Consider the following 15182-nt stretch of genomic DNA (forward strand, 5'->3'; position numbering starts at 1 on the left):
TACACAATAAAGTCTTTACTTATAAGTATTGTATTACTTTAATAATTGGTTGGTGTTTAAAATTTTATATATATTTTTTTTAACAAACCTGTGTAATACACATCTTCTTTGTTCATAGTGATGAATAGATACCATGTAGTTGTAACTCTTACCCTTACTCATATTCTTATTTTATGACCATGAAGTTTAACTTCTACCATTGATCAGGTTTTTGTATTAAAATATACATGCAAGTGGTTTGTTTTAATTAAACATATTATTGTGTTTTATCTACAAAAAGTTAACAAGTTTTTATAATAAGTTGAATACTTGAAAAATATAGCTATTATAACACTTAAAACTTAATAAAAACCCGATTCATTTAAGATACATTATACAATTCAACAAGGTAAAATTATGTACATCTCAAAATTAGAAGACAAGTTTGTAAATACCAAAACTATAACAAAAAAAAAAGCTGATTGTAAAAATTGTTGCAGCAAATTTGATATTTTACTATTAACAACATTTTAATGATTCAAAACTTTATAGATTTATTAAAGAAAAATTATTTAGTATATTAATTGAAATTGAAGTTATTCAACCCAAAAGGAAAGAGGCGTACGTCGGCTTAGGTCAGACTTGTTTGATCCCACATTGGTGCAGATTAAAAATGAGAGCAACTATATAAGGAGTCGAGAGAGAAGAAGAAGCACGACCTTACTTGAACAGGATCTGTTCTATAGGCTCGTACCTCTGTATTCTTGATTCCTAAGAAGACAGAAACCCATGTCTGGTTGATGAACCACGACCATGTGACCAGAGCGTGATTAACAGAACTTCATGGTCTCGGCCATGGCTCAGTAGATGATCGTTGCCAATCCATCTAATGGTCCTGGCATGGCTACATGGTTGTCTGACAGACAAACTCATATCTTTTTGGTAAGGTTGTATTTCTCCATGATTTTCGTTCTTTCGTTTGTATCCAGTATCAAACCATCTCCCTCTTCTGTTATTTTAGTTTTTATTATATGGAAAGCGCTGAAGTTATACGGAAATTTGTCTAAATTAGAGCTGCACACCAAATGTTTGATGAAATGCCTGAAGGAGATTGCCTTTCCTTTTTTGCCTTCTTCTACTGCCTAAGAGGTTACTCTCTCCATTTTTGCTCCGGTGGAGGCTGCCTAAGAGGTTACTCTCTCCATGATTCCTCTGCAAGGTCATATGGATAGGCGTCCAATTTAGAGATGCAGGCCAACTGTTTGATGAAATGCCTGAGAGGTTACATATTTTGCCTTCTTCATGGTTTAGCCATGGCTCAGTAGATAAATGTTGCCAGCCCATCTGATTGGCTCCTAGCATGGTTATATGGTTGTCTCACATACAATTTCATCATTTTTTTGGTCCTGTGGGAATGTGGTCAACATTGTATTTCTTCAAGATTCCTCATTATAGTTAACATACTTTTCCATGTTTTCATTTGTATCTGGTAATATGTGCGAATGGAAAATGTGGAGAATTTTGGATATGCAAAGCAAGTGTTTGATGAAATGTCTGAAAAGAAATTAATTTCTTCTACTGTCTTGTTGTCTAAAACCTTTTTTCTTAGAAAGGATGCTCTGTATGTTGCTGATATTTATGATTGTTTAGACCTTTGGATTGTCAAGAATGTGAATATTGGAGTTGTTTGGGAAGCTGCAAAAGGATGACAAATACATAAAAAGCACTAATTAAAAAACATATACAAGTACACGAGAGGTTGCAATATAGCAATATCAAGGAAAGATGGTAATTTTTTAAAAAAAAAAAATTATTTGACATAATGAATGTTTTATGATGGTTAAACTGAGATTTTAACATTCAACAAAAACTATTCATATTCATTAAATTCTACAATAAATGCTGGAATTCACAAGAGATCCATTGTTGCAACCCCAAATATGTCAAATCGACTATTAAGGGTGTGTTTAACTAAACTTTTTTTCTTTCAAAAGTCATTTTCATAAAAGACCTTATTGACTTGCATCTTTTGCCAAAAGATGTTACCTTTTAGCTTTTTACCTTTTAAAAACCCCAAAAGATCAAAAGACACCATTTTGTGACTTTTGAAAAGGATGTATTTTCTTCTTGCCAAAAAGCTATTTTAAAAAAACTTCTAGAATTCCCAAACATCTTATTAAACTTTTTGACTTTTTCGAAAAGAAAAAGATAAAAAGTCATTTTAAAAGTATAGCCAAACACGCTCTAAGAAGTCAAAACATGTAGATAAATTTTGGATGAAATTGTTAATTGATTGTAACCAATGTTTGACCTTAAGATTAATGTTTAACTCATTGAATTTGTGATTAAATATCAGGGTTATTTGTTAAAAAATACCTAACATTTTTGTTTTTTCAATTTAAAGCTTAGGAGTCGTTTGATAGTTGTTGATTGAGAAAGTCGTGACTGGGAAAGGTCTGAGTAATAAATTCTGACCGAGTAGTGACCATGCTGTTTGATTGTATATCTGACTGAATATGTTAACTAATACAAAATGACCATTTTACCCTTATGCTCTATACAAAATGACAATTATTATTATTATTATTATTATTATATATTAAAATTGTGCACCAAAATGAATAGTGAACTGGTCATTTTTTTGGCAGAAATCGTCCCTTGATTATAGGTTATGTTTACCTGGACATTTTATGGAAATATTTACATTCTTATATACAAGTGTTGATCATCGTTTGGATTTATCCGCATCTGAATCCTTCCCACCGCCTCTTTATCAAATATCTCCAGTCAACCTTATTCATAATTATTCAGAAGTTTCTTCCACTCACCTCTTCGTCTGGGTTTACAGCTTCATCTCTATTTTTCTTCTCTTCTCGATCATTTCTCAGTCTGGCATTTTGCGTTGATTAAAAATCTACCACCCGTGCTTTACTCAGTCGATACCTCCATTATTTACACGATATGGAGCGATTGTTGTCACAGTGGCCACCGATGTTGTGAAGAACGAGGAAGCTCCCCACCCACCATCATCCTCTCCCACCTCCACCGTCTACTACATCTGGTAGGGTTTACCATCTGACCATCATCTCCGTAAGCATTTACTTGGAGTATTTTCTATAGAGAGGCGTTTAGATCATCGCCGCTCAAGTCAGTCTGTATCTTCTATTTCAGATGCGTAATCGATTCCTAACTTCGACTGTAGATGGTTTCCCATTGTATTAATAAAATTTTATTAAACTAATAAGATATAAGTTTTGTTTAGATTTTTTATTGATTATTTAAAATTAATATATATTTATTTGAATATCCGATATACATTCCATATGTGAAGACATTTAATAAAAGTATGATTTACAGAACGAAATATAAATTTTAATAGAGTGTAAAAATACATAATCAATCAAAAAATCAAAACCAAAAAAAAAAGAATAGGTATAAGCTTGCTTTGCACTTGTCATTTGAAAAACAAAATATTATTAGAACTTGTTAAATACAAATTAGATAAAATTTCAGTTCATACTTGACCAACCTTATTAGAGTTCAAGTAACAACATACTAAATTATGATGCCATAACGAACTAAAAGGCGAACTATCAAAAAATCTTATTAATTGATACATACATTGACTAACAAAAAATAAATAGATGACATTGATATTACATCGAGCACCTGGTGTGCACAAACAACATAATCATTAAGGAGTCAAGCATGAGATTTCCCTCATTAACACAAAGATAAACAGAACAAATAAGAAAACATAAATTTTTATGACCTCTAGTGGATTTGTGTTTGATATTTGTTGGCTCAAAGATTTGCTTGAATAATTTTGGTTGTGGGTAAAAGCTTCAAACCTATGCTTACCAGAGGATTAGGGTTCATGAATCACACAGGAGAAACAATGATGCTCCACCCAGTGCCATTCCTCGTAACAACCTCATTTTCTGTTTGGTAGTCCTAACAAAAGTCAAAATCAAACATTCAAACCCTAATTAGAAAACAATTTAGCTGATTTAGATGGTATAATGAAGAAATTTGAGGAATCGATTAACTGTTTATATCCGTTTGAGGTTGGATTCGTTTCTAATATGTCGTTCCCAACTGTTTTCAGTCTTCAGGTTGGATTCTTGCAAAGAAGCTAACATAGGCCTATCTGTTTCTAATTCTACGTTGGCCAATTTGAATTTTGAAGAGATTTGCCTAATATATTTTGGATAATGAATTGTTGCCTAAAAAGTTCCAATAAATTATAGTTAAAGGGCATATTAGATATTTCACTTTGAAAGTAAAAAAATTAAAGAGATGATAAGTGGCAAAAAAAAAAAAAACCTCATGTCCACTTCTTAGTGAGTTCCCCAAAATACCACCTACAACATATACGTCTTTCTAGACCATAACTCAGTGGGACCTTCCGGTCCAAGTGTCTCAGGGGGCTTCCGTCCCAAATCTCGGTAGACCTTCCAGTTCTACACGTATCGACCTTCCGGTCCGTAACCTCCTAACCTTCCGATCCATGTCCTCTTGACCTTCCGGTCCATACCATCTTGACCTTCCGGTCCTTATCATACATAGCATAAATAACACATACATATCACATATCAGCATATAGCACATACATCTCATATCATATAAGACCTTTCGGTCACACATAGGTACCCTTCCAGATACAGTATAGTGAGAAGACTCACCTCGGCTATCTCAGATAATCTCGCACACGTATAAACTGATCTAGCCTCCGCCTAAACACATAAACAATTATCTCAAATCAATAACGGCTCTCCAGGCTAGACTAGTTTCTTCCATGTCCTCTAAGAAGGCTAAAAGACCATTTTACCCTTCAAATGGTCCACAAGTCCAATTGTTGACCAAACCCTAAAAGTCAACAAAAGTCAACGGTCAAACTTTGACCAGACTCATCGAGTGCACTCGTGTGACTCGGCGAGTCCATGCATGTCCTCTTCGCCCCTGGTCCTCACTCAACTCGCTGATTCAACCCTACACTCAACGGGTTATCACATGTTGTGAATCGCGGGGCGACCCGACTCGACACGTTGAGTCCCTTTTGGACTCGGCGAGTTCCTCCCATGAAAACACTCAAACGATCTTTTGAGGTCAGATCTGCTTCACCAACCAGTAGATCTAACCTTCTAACACTCGAAAGTCACGTAAAGGTTCAAACTTTATGTTCATGCATTGCTTATAAGACCAAAAATGGAGAAATAACCTTTAAAATGGGGTTCTACTCTCAAGCCTAACATGAAACCTCATAAAGCTGGAAGCTTGGGACCTTTTGGACCTCCTAAGGTCCAGATCTATCATCTATGCCCAAAGGGACCTCATATGCTTCACAATCTAACTCAAAATTGTGCAAAGGAAACCCTAGATTCAAGGAATCTATCAAATACACGGAATGGGAAGGAACTTGTACCTCAAAACGTGAATCTCAGTGTGAACACCACAGATCCAAGCTCCACAATCGATCTAGCTTGGATTTTCCCACTCCTTCTTGCAAGATCCCACCAAAGGATGGAGAATTAGCCTCCAAATTGCTCTATATGCTCTCTTTGCTCTCTAGGGTTTTCACAGGGGAGTAGTGGCCGCAAATGACGGCCATAAGGGCCTTTAAATATGGCTCAAGCCCTGAGATTTAGGGTTTCACTTTACAGCGCAGACTCGCCGAGTCCACTCATCGACTCGTCGAGTCCGGTCATTAATCCAGACAAGAATTCGTAATCCTACTCGGCAAGTCTGAGCGTCTACTCGCCGAGTCCCTCCATAAAACTCAAAATAAATAATTAAAATAAGATACATGAGAATCCGGATGTTAAAGAAAGAAAGCACAAAAGTAGTTCTCACAAGTAATTTAATTTTAAAAAACAATCGTATGCACTACTTCTTAGAAAATGCACTTATAAAAGTTATCCCATAATAAACAACATTAATACTTCAAAAAGGTTATAATACAAAAAAGAAAAACGGCGGAATAGCGAATCCCTAAAGTAATCCACCAACGCTTTACCTTATACCATTAAATCATCAAGCCATGTGTATGTACCCAGTTTAAGCCCTAAGTTATCAATCATATATATCAACTGATCAATAATTCAACATGATGATAAAACTACAACTGGAAATTCCGTCTAACAAAAGAAAGCAAATTCAATTATCAAATCACGTGGATTAAAAAAAAAAAGGGGGGGGGGGGGGGGGGGGGGGGGACACGATTGGACTATCAAAATCACAAAATCCATAGACGGAGATGAATTTTATGGAATCATACAATTAAATATGTAGTATACTGAGAGAAAAATGTTACGAACCTTTTAGCAAAATCAAAACCATCGAACATTATAAAATTCCAGAAGCCCTGCTATAAGTTTTCATTACTATTAAACCCGTCTTCATTAGATTCGAGAATGCCCGGTGGCGGAGCAGGCGACGAATCGAAGGTTCCTAACAAAGCAACCATTGATACAGATGAAAAAGAAGATTAGAGTTTAAGGGATTGACAAAATATTTAAGGGTCAACAGAGTAGTAATGGGTAATTTGGTAATTTAATTTTAGTGTGAAATGAGTGAAGGAGAAGACACGTAGAATGAAAAGATTCTTTTATTAGATCGAAAGATATTGCATTTTCCATTTTCCTAACCTCTTTTGATACAATAAACAAATATGAAATATATTGAAGAAATTAGTGTTAATAAACCCAAGAGGAAAGAGGCGTACGTGGGCTTAGCCGCTCAGATCCGATTTGTTTCATGACCTCCTCCCACATTGTTGCAGATTAAAAATGAGAGCAGCTATATAAGGAGTCGAGAGAGAATAATAAGCACGACCTTACTTGAACAGGATCTGTTCTATAGGCTCGTACCTCTGTATTCTTGATTCCTAAGAAGACAGAAACCCATGTCTGGTTGATGAACCACGACCATGTAACCAGAGCGTGATTAACAGAACTTCATGGTCTCGGCCATGGCTCAGTAGATGATCGTTGTCAGCCCATCTCATGGTCCTGGCATGGTTACATGGTTGTCTGACAGACAATCTCATCTTTTTTTGCTCCTGTGGAGGCTGCCTAAGAGGTTACTCTCTCCATGATTCCTCTGCAAGGTCATATGGATAGGCGCCCAATTTAGAGATGCAGGCCAACTGTTTGATGAAATGCCTGAGAGGTTACATATTTAGCCTTCTTCATGGTTTAGCCATGGCTGAGTAGATGAATGTTGCCAGCCCATCTGATTGGCTCCTAGCATGGTTATATGGTTGTCTCACATACAATTTCATCATTTTTTTGGTCCTGTGGGAATGTGGTCAACATTGTATTTCTTCAAGATTCCTAATTATTCATATACAATTTCATTACAGTTAACCTAATTTTCATGTTTTCATTTGTATCTAGTAATATGTGCGTATGGAAAATGTGGAGAATTTTGGATATGCAAAGCAAGTGTTTGATGAAATGTCTGAAAAGAAATTAATTTTTTCTACTGTCTTGTGTCCCATGGTTTATCTTTTACTTTGATCATGATTCATTGAGTAAGCAAAAAGGGTGTTGTCTAAAACCTTTTTTCTTAGAAAGGATGCTCTGTATGTTGCTGATATTTATGATTGTTTAGACCTTTGGATTGTCAAGAATGTGAATATTGGAGTTGTTTGGGAAGCTGCAAAAGGATGACAAATACATAAAAAGCACTAATTAAAAAACATATATAAGTACACGAGAGGTTGCAATATAGCAATATCAAGGAAAGATGGTAATTTTTTATTTTGTTTTTCAATTATTTGACATAATGAATGTTTTATGATGATTAAACTGAGATTTTAACATTCAACAAAAACTTTTCATATTCATTAAATTCTTCAATAAATGATGGAATTCACACGAGATCCTTTGTTGCAACCCCAAATATGTCAAATCGACTATGAAGTCGAAACGTACGGAGAAATTTTGGATGAAATTGTTAATTGATTGTAAGCAATGTTTGACTTTTAGATTAATGTTTAACTCATTGAATTTGTGATTAAATATCAGGGTTATTTGTTAAAAAATACCTAACATTTTTGTTTTTTCAAATTAAAGCTTAGCGTAAGGTATAACTTTGATTTCACAATTTTAGTAGATTACAAGACGCAACATGTTGGTTTTGCTTATTTGGACATGACATGGCGCCACATCATCATCACATGATACCATGTTAGCACCTTAAAAGAAAGGTAAATTTCATATTTCTAAGAAACACATAACACTATGGTTTAAAACAAAATAGAAGTATTAGTAATATGATTCAAGACTCTTTCAAGAAAAACCAACTTTTGTCAAATTGTAACGCCACATAACACAAGAAAAACAGTACGAAACAATTAGGTATTTATGTTACTTTATTGAGATTCTAGGGTATTGTATAAGTATTTATACAACAGTATAACTGTAAACTCATAATCACATGAAGGTATACAACAAATTGGGACTAAAAATCAAACAAAATATATGGAAACTGTTTTATCAAGTGAAAGAATACAAAAGGTTAACTGAATATGAAGGAGGTTTATTTGGTCCTCTTCTTGGCTTCACTGTATAAAATCACCCCAAACACTGTAAGCAAGTAACCTAGCATCCCTGTTACTGACACTGGATTCTTAAATATCAAAATTGATATCACAACAGCTACAGCTCCTTTAGCATTCCCCAAAACCTGGTATGTATTAAGTAGTAACATTAATAAGATTTACAGCTACATTTCCTGCAATTTTCCATTAATGGAAGCATTGATATCATATAGTATATACCTGGAGAGTTAAAGCACTTGTATGCTTCGTAACCAAGAAATTGGTCAAGTTAACAAGATAGGCTAAACCAGAATTAAACAGCAGATACCACACAATGTTGACATCTTTTCTGGCAAGAGCTATAGTAATCCCAACCACATTATCTTCCATTAACAATGTTGCAGGAAGCAGGATCACAACAGCTACTGGAGCCATGTACAACAAAAGATTCATGGAATTTAACTTCTCCCTGTTATCATATTTCAAATCAATCCAATATTCCAATATGTTATGTTGTTAATCAATCAGATACAACTAAGAGAGATCGAGAAGGAGAAGAAGAAGAGAAGATTACCCTTCTGAGGATAGCAAAATTCCTTGAAGCACCGACTTTAATGCTCTTGCAGCTGTGGCGCCAAGACAAATGATGAAACCAAATAAATGGAAACTCGGTTCGCTCTGTCATCACGAAATGAAATAATCAGACAGATGAGGATTTTGAGTTTTGAGAATTGAGAATTGAGAATGAAATTAGGTAATTTTACCCCACTAGCAATGACAACGCCGGTGACGACAGGGATGAGAGTTACATAGGTCAACCACGCCTCTCTTTTCATAGTCATGATATAGGCAAACACCGCCGTGAAGAATGGTGTGGTGGCACCGACGGCCTGCGTAAAGGAAACGGGCAAATACCTAAGCGAGACATTTCCGCTAACGACGGAGGCACAAAACACCAAACTGAGGGCGGAGATCTTGAAAAACTGAACCCTAGACCTAAGAGTTTGGAGAGGCACCATCTTCATCCAAACAATGGCGATGTAACTGAGCAAAGAACAAGCGGTCATATGGCACATGGTGAGGAAGATCGGGTACTTGAATCCATAGTTGCTGAGTAAGTATTTGTTGAGAAGGAGTACTCCAATGTTGGATGTGTACCATGATAAGACGAGTCCGATCGTAAACCACTGTGTCTGTGACTTTGTGCTGCCTCCCTTCATTAAATCGAAGGAGGGAGGTTGCAGGGTTTGGTGAGATTTGAGTTTTGTGGGTTTACATGGATGATGATGGATGTTGGGGATTGAATTAGGAATTGAGTAAAATGTGGGAGATCTGGGGAGTTTGGTGAGGGTTTTTGATGGATCTGATGGACGAATTTTGCAATGTGGATTTCAAGTCAATTGTGTTTTGGATTGATATGAGAGAGAGAGAGAGAGAGAGAGAGAGAGAGAGAGAAAAGAAAAGAAGAAGAAGCGCGAGGTTGACGTGGCAACGGTAAGAAAGGAGAATGTGCAAGGGAGATAGAGATACCCTCTCTCTCTCTCCATCGTCTTTCATAAAATGGTTTCATACAAGGGGATATTGACTAAAATCACCAAATTTTATTTTGGATTTAAATAAAAAAAAAATCCATGTTTTTGCATTATTGGTGAAATGATCATTTAGTCTTTTGAGTATTTTATTTCTGGAAAAGAGCAAGTTGTTTCGAAGTGTTGGTGGGTAGACTTAATTTGACATAAAATGGTTTTAAATATGATATATCGGACTTGTTTTCGGCAAATTTATTTTGGAAAAACGTGTGAGATACTGAGATACACAATTCATACTTATTTTGATGTTTGCATCATTGCATGTGTATTTACATATGTATCGGTTAAGAATGAGATATACAAATACCACCGACTTTAGCCGAAAAGTAATTCATCTAACATAACAAATTAGCTTAATGTTTATGTTATCGAATTTGATGTTATTGGATTTGATGTTTATGTTATTATACTTCAAACTTCATACTAATAGTTTTAGAAATACATATAACATAAATAAATAAGAAAATATATTTTTATACACATCACATGTGCAACATAAACCTTAAATCTTAACGAAATACAATGCATTACAAAATATTCCCTAAACCAAAAACTTGAATTGTAACTAAATAGAATATCATTTGTATGTCTACTTGATTTAGGTACTTTGTTACTTGCGGCCAACATATTGGCCCGATGTCTTTTGCAAATGATGTTTTGACTCGCTTAGTATGCATATTTAGTAGGCCTCTCGGCACCCTAAACCAAGCCTAAAATATAAGGAATTATATTTGGTTATTTTCGGTCCCTAAGCTACTAACCTAGATTTTTTTTCTATGCGCACTTGGGGTCTTTAAAACATACAAAGGAATATAAAAAGGAATTTAAAAAAGGTAACATTTGGCATGACAATCATTTTAGATTTTTTCTTGTTTATCGATGTTTTTTTAGAATTTTTTTACCATTCATAGTTTGTCTACATATAGACACAAATACATATAGACATATATGACGTTAATTAGAAGTACATTAATTAGAAAATATGCCTTTTGGGCTCGTCAATCAGAACACATATTCAAGCTTGAATGTGATGATTTAGTCTATAATACAACGGACTCTTCAAGAGCAATGTTTCATAATGTTGTTTTGGCCTCGTACAACTAAATCAGGACTTACTCTTTAAAACCGGTGCAATATAACAAACACATAAACACAATAGATGTTATGTTAACGTTGCGGCTTTGAAAAAACTTGTAACACATTTAAACCTTAGAAAAGATGTCTTTGGGACTCGTATGTTAAAATCGAAACACATATACAGGTCTTTCTGAATGTTTTGTTCTAGCATCATACAACTAAATTCAGACTTACTATTCAAAACCAGTGCAATATAACAAACATAAAATAAAAAATAGATAATATATTAACATTGCAACTTGAAAAGGCTCGTAACATATTAAAACCTTATAAAATATGTCTTTTGGACCTACACATTTAAATCGGAACACATAATTAGGTTCGAAATATAACAAAGTCTTTTTTACGATATAAGAGAATTGTCGGCTGCCATTTCGAGGAATTCTCGGTGAATCCAAACATCTCCTTGGAGAAAGGGTTGAGAAAAAGTTTTTGAGAGGGGTTGATGCAAATGAAAATGAAATCAACTTTAAATAGGGATGGAATCCAAAATGATTCATTTGGATCATAAAACACGGTCAAATATAATATATTCTGATACACCTTTATGTCATGTTTCACCTATTTGTTTTTCAAAAACAACATTAAATCCGGAACGGAAGTCCTAATATTATGGTCATTTTTCAAATGGATTAATATCATAAAAACCTTATATATTGATTTTTTTGGATTAACTCTCTTAGTTGTTTCCTCAAAAAGACATTGTATTTTTCAACTATTTTCGATTCTTCACTTTTGGCAAGTTTAGTGGTAATTTCCCGGTTTTACACAATTTTTTTTGGAAAACTCTCACCTTTTTTTTCCTAAAAAGATACTCACATGTGACATTTTTTTTAATTTAAAATAACTTTCATGTTTTCCTATTTAGAATATTTTCAATTTTAGAAGTGATTTGATCTGTAATAATATCTTTGTATTCCATTGAGACTCAATTTATGTTTCCATTTGAACCAACCTTTTTCTTTTGACTCATAATTCTCATGTTCTATTTTATTGTTGTTTATAATGTTCTTAATGGTTTTCAACATTTGAATATGAAAAAAACATTTGATTTGTTCGAAAAAAAGACTAATGTCTCAAGTTTCTGTTTGCAAATGTATATCGAAATCTATTTGTAAGATGTTAGGAGATTATACAAGGTGTATAAAAGTGATCTAAGTTGAATTGATATCTTAAATTGTTTTAAGAACTAAAGAGAATGATACTTTTTGAACAACAATCTATGTTTATAACCTAATCTAAGGTTTCATGTTTTGTCCGTTAGAAATATTGCCAAGCAAGATTAGACAACAACAATCTATGTTTATAATCTAATATAAGGTTTCATGTTTTATCCGTTAGAAACATTTTTAAACAAGATTAGACAACTGTTTTTCACCTGTTACACTCTAAGCATCCTACAAATAAATTCTAATATGAATTTTGTCAGCAATCTCTCTCTCTCTCTCTCTCTCTCTCTCTCTCTCTCTCTCTCTCTCTCTCTCTCTCTCTCTCTCTCTCTCTCTCTCTCTCTCTCTCTCTCTCTCTCTCTCTCTCTCTCTCAAGAAATCAAATGTCTTATTTATATTTTAATGTTAAAACTATCAAACCATAAACAACAACAAGGCAATTATGAGCCAAAATGATTATTTTGTCAAATGTGAGTTTTTCTAGAATGGCAAAAAAAATGGTATTTTGTATAAAAACTTCTCATTCTCATTATATATATATATATATATATATATATATATATATATATATATATATATATATATATATATATATATATATAAAACATCCAAAATATCACCAGTGTTTCGTTATTGTTCCGTTATTGACATCTTATGTAGTTATGAGGCGGGTTGACGTGAGCCACTCAAATGGTTTGGTTTACCATTTTTTTTATCCATGAATATCCCTTGAATTTAATCTCCTTTTCAACCCAAAATACTTTTAAAATTTTGATTTAATATATAAGTACATAACTTAATAAAAAAAAATCAAGTTTTTGTTTACTTGATGACGTTTCGTTATTATTTTATGGTATAGAGATGTTTTTTAGACAACACGTAATCATGTTGCATACGATGACCAAAATTTATAATATTTTACTCCTAATTGGTATCAATTAGATAGATTGGTAAGAACATAAACCTTTATTGACTTATTGATTAAAAAAAGTAAACATTGTAGTATAAATTGTGAAAAACAAAACATTATTGTATATAAAAAACTATACCTGAGATCAGGAGCATTTAACTAACATCCCTGATAGATTCAAAGTTATATAACAAAATTTTAATGGAAATGCACAAAATCTGTTTTGTGGGAGAAACTATTGTTTGAGGAGATAGGCATCTCTATTTTTGGAAAAAATCCACCCTACTTATTGCCTTATTAAGGCATGTGGGACACGAATTGGTTATGGTATCAAACTGTCTAGAAAGAGAGTCGTTATGAAGTGATAGTGGGGTTTCTTTCTTTATTGCAAGTCTTGTATGTAAACTAGGGTTATCATTTTTTTAGTCTATAGTCGAACTTTGGAATTAAGAAGCAGATGCACCACTTTCGTTGTTAGTGGCTTATTTTTTATGTAATCACAAGGATGAGGATGAGGATGAAGATGAGCCTTCCTTTTGAAGATAGATGATATTGGAGTTATTTTATTAATTTGCTTTATTTATCGTGTTTTTCTAATAGTGTAGTCAATCAAATTGACAAAATATAGCTGTATGTGATGAGACTCAATAACTATCGTCGACAGTTTAATACTACTAAAAGAGATTAATGGGTCTACGTTCGTTTATATTATGTTATATTTTTGTTGTGTAGTTAATGTAAAAGGACTTATTCGTTGTAGAATAGACAAAATGGTCAAGGCCCACCTCTACGTAAGTCCAAGCCTCTAAGGCCTGGTTGAAGCCCAAAAGTCCTGAGCCCAAAACTACCTGAAAGCTCGAAGCTATATTTTTTATTTATGTACGTTTTGAAAGCTCAACGCTAAACTTATTAACTTTGATTTGTTTACAACTGTCTTCGCTAGATGTCTTTTTGAAACCTTTTAGCTTTTAATAAAAGGGATAATAACTTAAAAGAGTAATATATTTTTCGATTTTATACATTTGGTTACTGAGTTTTTTTTTCGTCCATATTTACCCCTTCAACTTGTTAAACTGTACACATTCAGTCCTTATGACCGGTTATTTCAGGTTAGCCGGTAAAAATGACTTAATAGGGTAATATATTTCTCATTTTGTACATATTTAGTCCTTAATATTTTTGTACACATTTAGTCCTTAATATTTTTTTGTTTCAAAATAAGTCATTTTTGTTTTTATACTCATTCAATACTTATGAATGATTTCATTAAGTTTTTCTCACGACATCTTACGTGGGACAATCGTTGATGAAGTGTGTGGGGTTGTTGATGTTTATGTGTAACGTCTCATTTTCACAACAAAAAATTTCCATTTTTAAATAAGGCAAAATTCCCTAGTTATAAATCCATTATTAAGAAAAAAAACGTTTATTCTAAAATACATTTATCGAAAATCAGAGTAATATAAGAAACGTGGAATCCTCAATAGTGTTGATGAGTGTGTATTGTTATGTCTTCGCCTTCCCACGATCAACGATAGAATTTGAAAACATAAACAACTAGGTAAACACAAAGTTTAGTGAATTTCCCCTAAAATACGTGATACAATAAACATATTATCATGTATAACGGCCCCACACTCATCAGATTGGAATACCTTGGCCCAAGCAGTCATTGGAATGGAATGCCAACATGCAACATGTCCAATTAGTCATCGGAATGGAATACCCAGGGTTTGTCGGCATGCCACCTTAACCCAACCGCTCTTCTCGAGCATCCGTGCCTATGGCTTACAACTGGCCTGCACTACAATATATAGCAGACCCACCTCAACCTATCCCACCACCATATGACT

The 15182-nt window shown here is 33.8% G+C and overlaps 1 protein-coding gene, 2 long non-coding RNA genes and 2 other non-coding genes across 6 annotated transcripts; 3 read left to right on the plus strand and 2 right to left on the minus strand.

Annotated features, from left to right (window-relative positions):
- The first annotated feature begins 597 nt into the window (after positions 1–597).
- LOC145054921 (uncharacterized) lies at positions 598–1614 on the plus strand. The gene is made up of 2 exons (XR_013685008.1): positions 598–921; positions 1001–1614. It is a non-coding gene; the product is annotated as an uncharacterized LOC145054921 (long non-coding RNA).
- LOC145056248 (small nucleolar RNA U3) lies at positions 694–905 on the plus strand. The gene has a single exon (XR_013685777.1). It is a non-coding gene; the product is annotated as a small nucleolar RNA U3 (small nucleolar RNA).
- A 1956-nt stretch (positions 1615–3570) lies between the features above and the next one.
- On the minus strand, positions 3571–7285 carry LOC145054920 (uncharacterized). Of its 2 annotated transcripts, XR_013685007.1 has the most exons (6): positions 6297–7285; positions 5405–6043; positions 4665–4715; positions 4306–4534; positions 4029–4205; positions 3571–3933 (listed from the first exon to the last, which is right to left on the minus strand). It is a non-coding gene; the product is annotated as an uncharacterized LOC145054920 (long non-coding RNA). The 2 variants fall into 2 exon arrangements; XR_013685006.1 differs by having other exon boundaries at positions 5405–7285.
- Positions 6809–7020, plus strand: LOC145056247 (small nucleolar RNA U3). The gene has a single exon (XR_013685776.1). It is a non-coding gene; the product is annotated as a small nucleolar RNA U3 (small nucleolar RNA).
- A 1043-nt stretch (positions 7286–8328) lies between the features above and the next one.
- Positions 8329–10073, minus strand: LOC145054922 (putative sugar phosphate/phosphate translocator At3g11320). Its single transcript, XM_079003188.1, has 4 exons — positions 9289–10073; positions 9099–9202; positions 8765–8993; positions 8329–8670 (listed from the first exon to the last, which is right to left on the minus strand). Exons 1-4 carry the CDS (start codon positions 9742–9744, stop codon positions 8524–8526), a joined length of 936 nt encoding a protein of 311 aa, XP_078859314.1. The 5' UTR covers positions 9745–10073; the 3' UTR covers positions 8329–8523.
- Between the last annotated feature and the right edge of the window lie 5109 nt (positions 10074–15182).

The sequence above is a fragment of the Lactuca serriola genome, chromosome 5, assembly GCF_051521515.1.
Source record: "Lactuca serriola cultivar US96UC23 chromosome 5, Lser_US96UC23_V15, whole genome shotgun sequence".
Taxonomy (NCBI): Eukaryota; Viridiplantae; Streptophyta; class Magnoliopsida; order Asterales; family Asteraceae; genus Lactuca; species Lactuca serriola.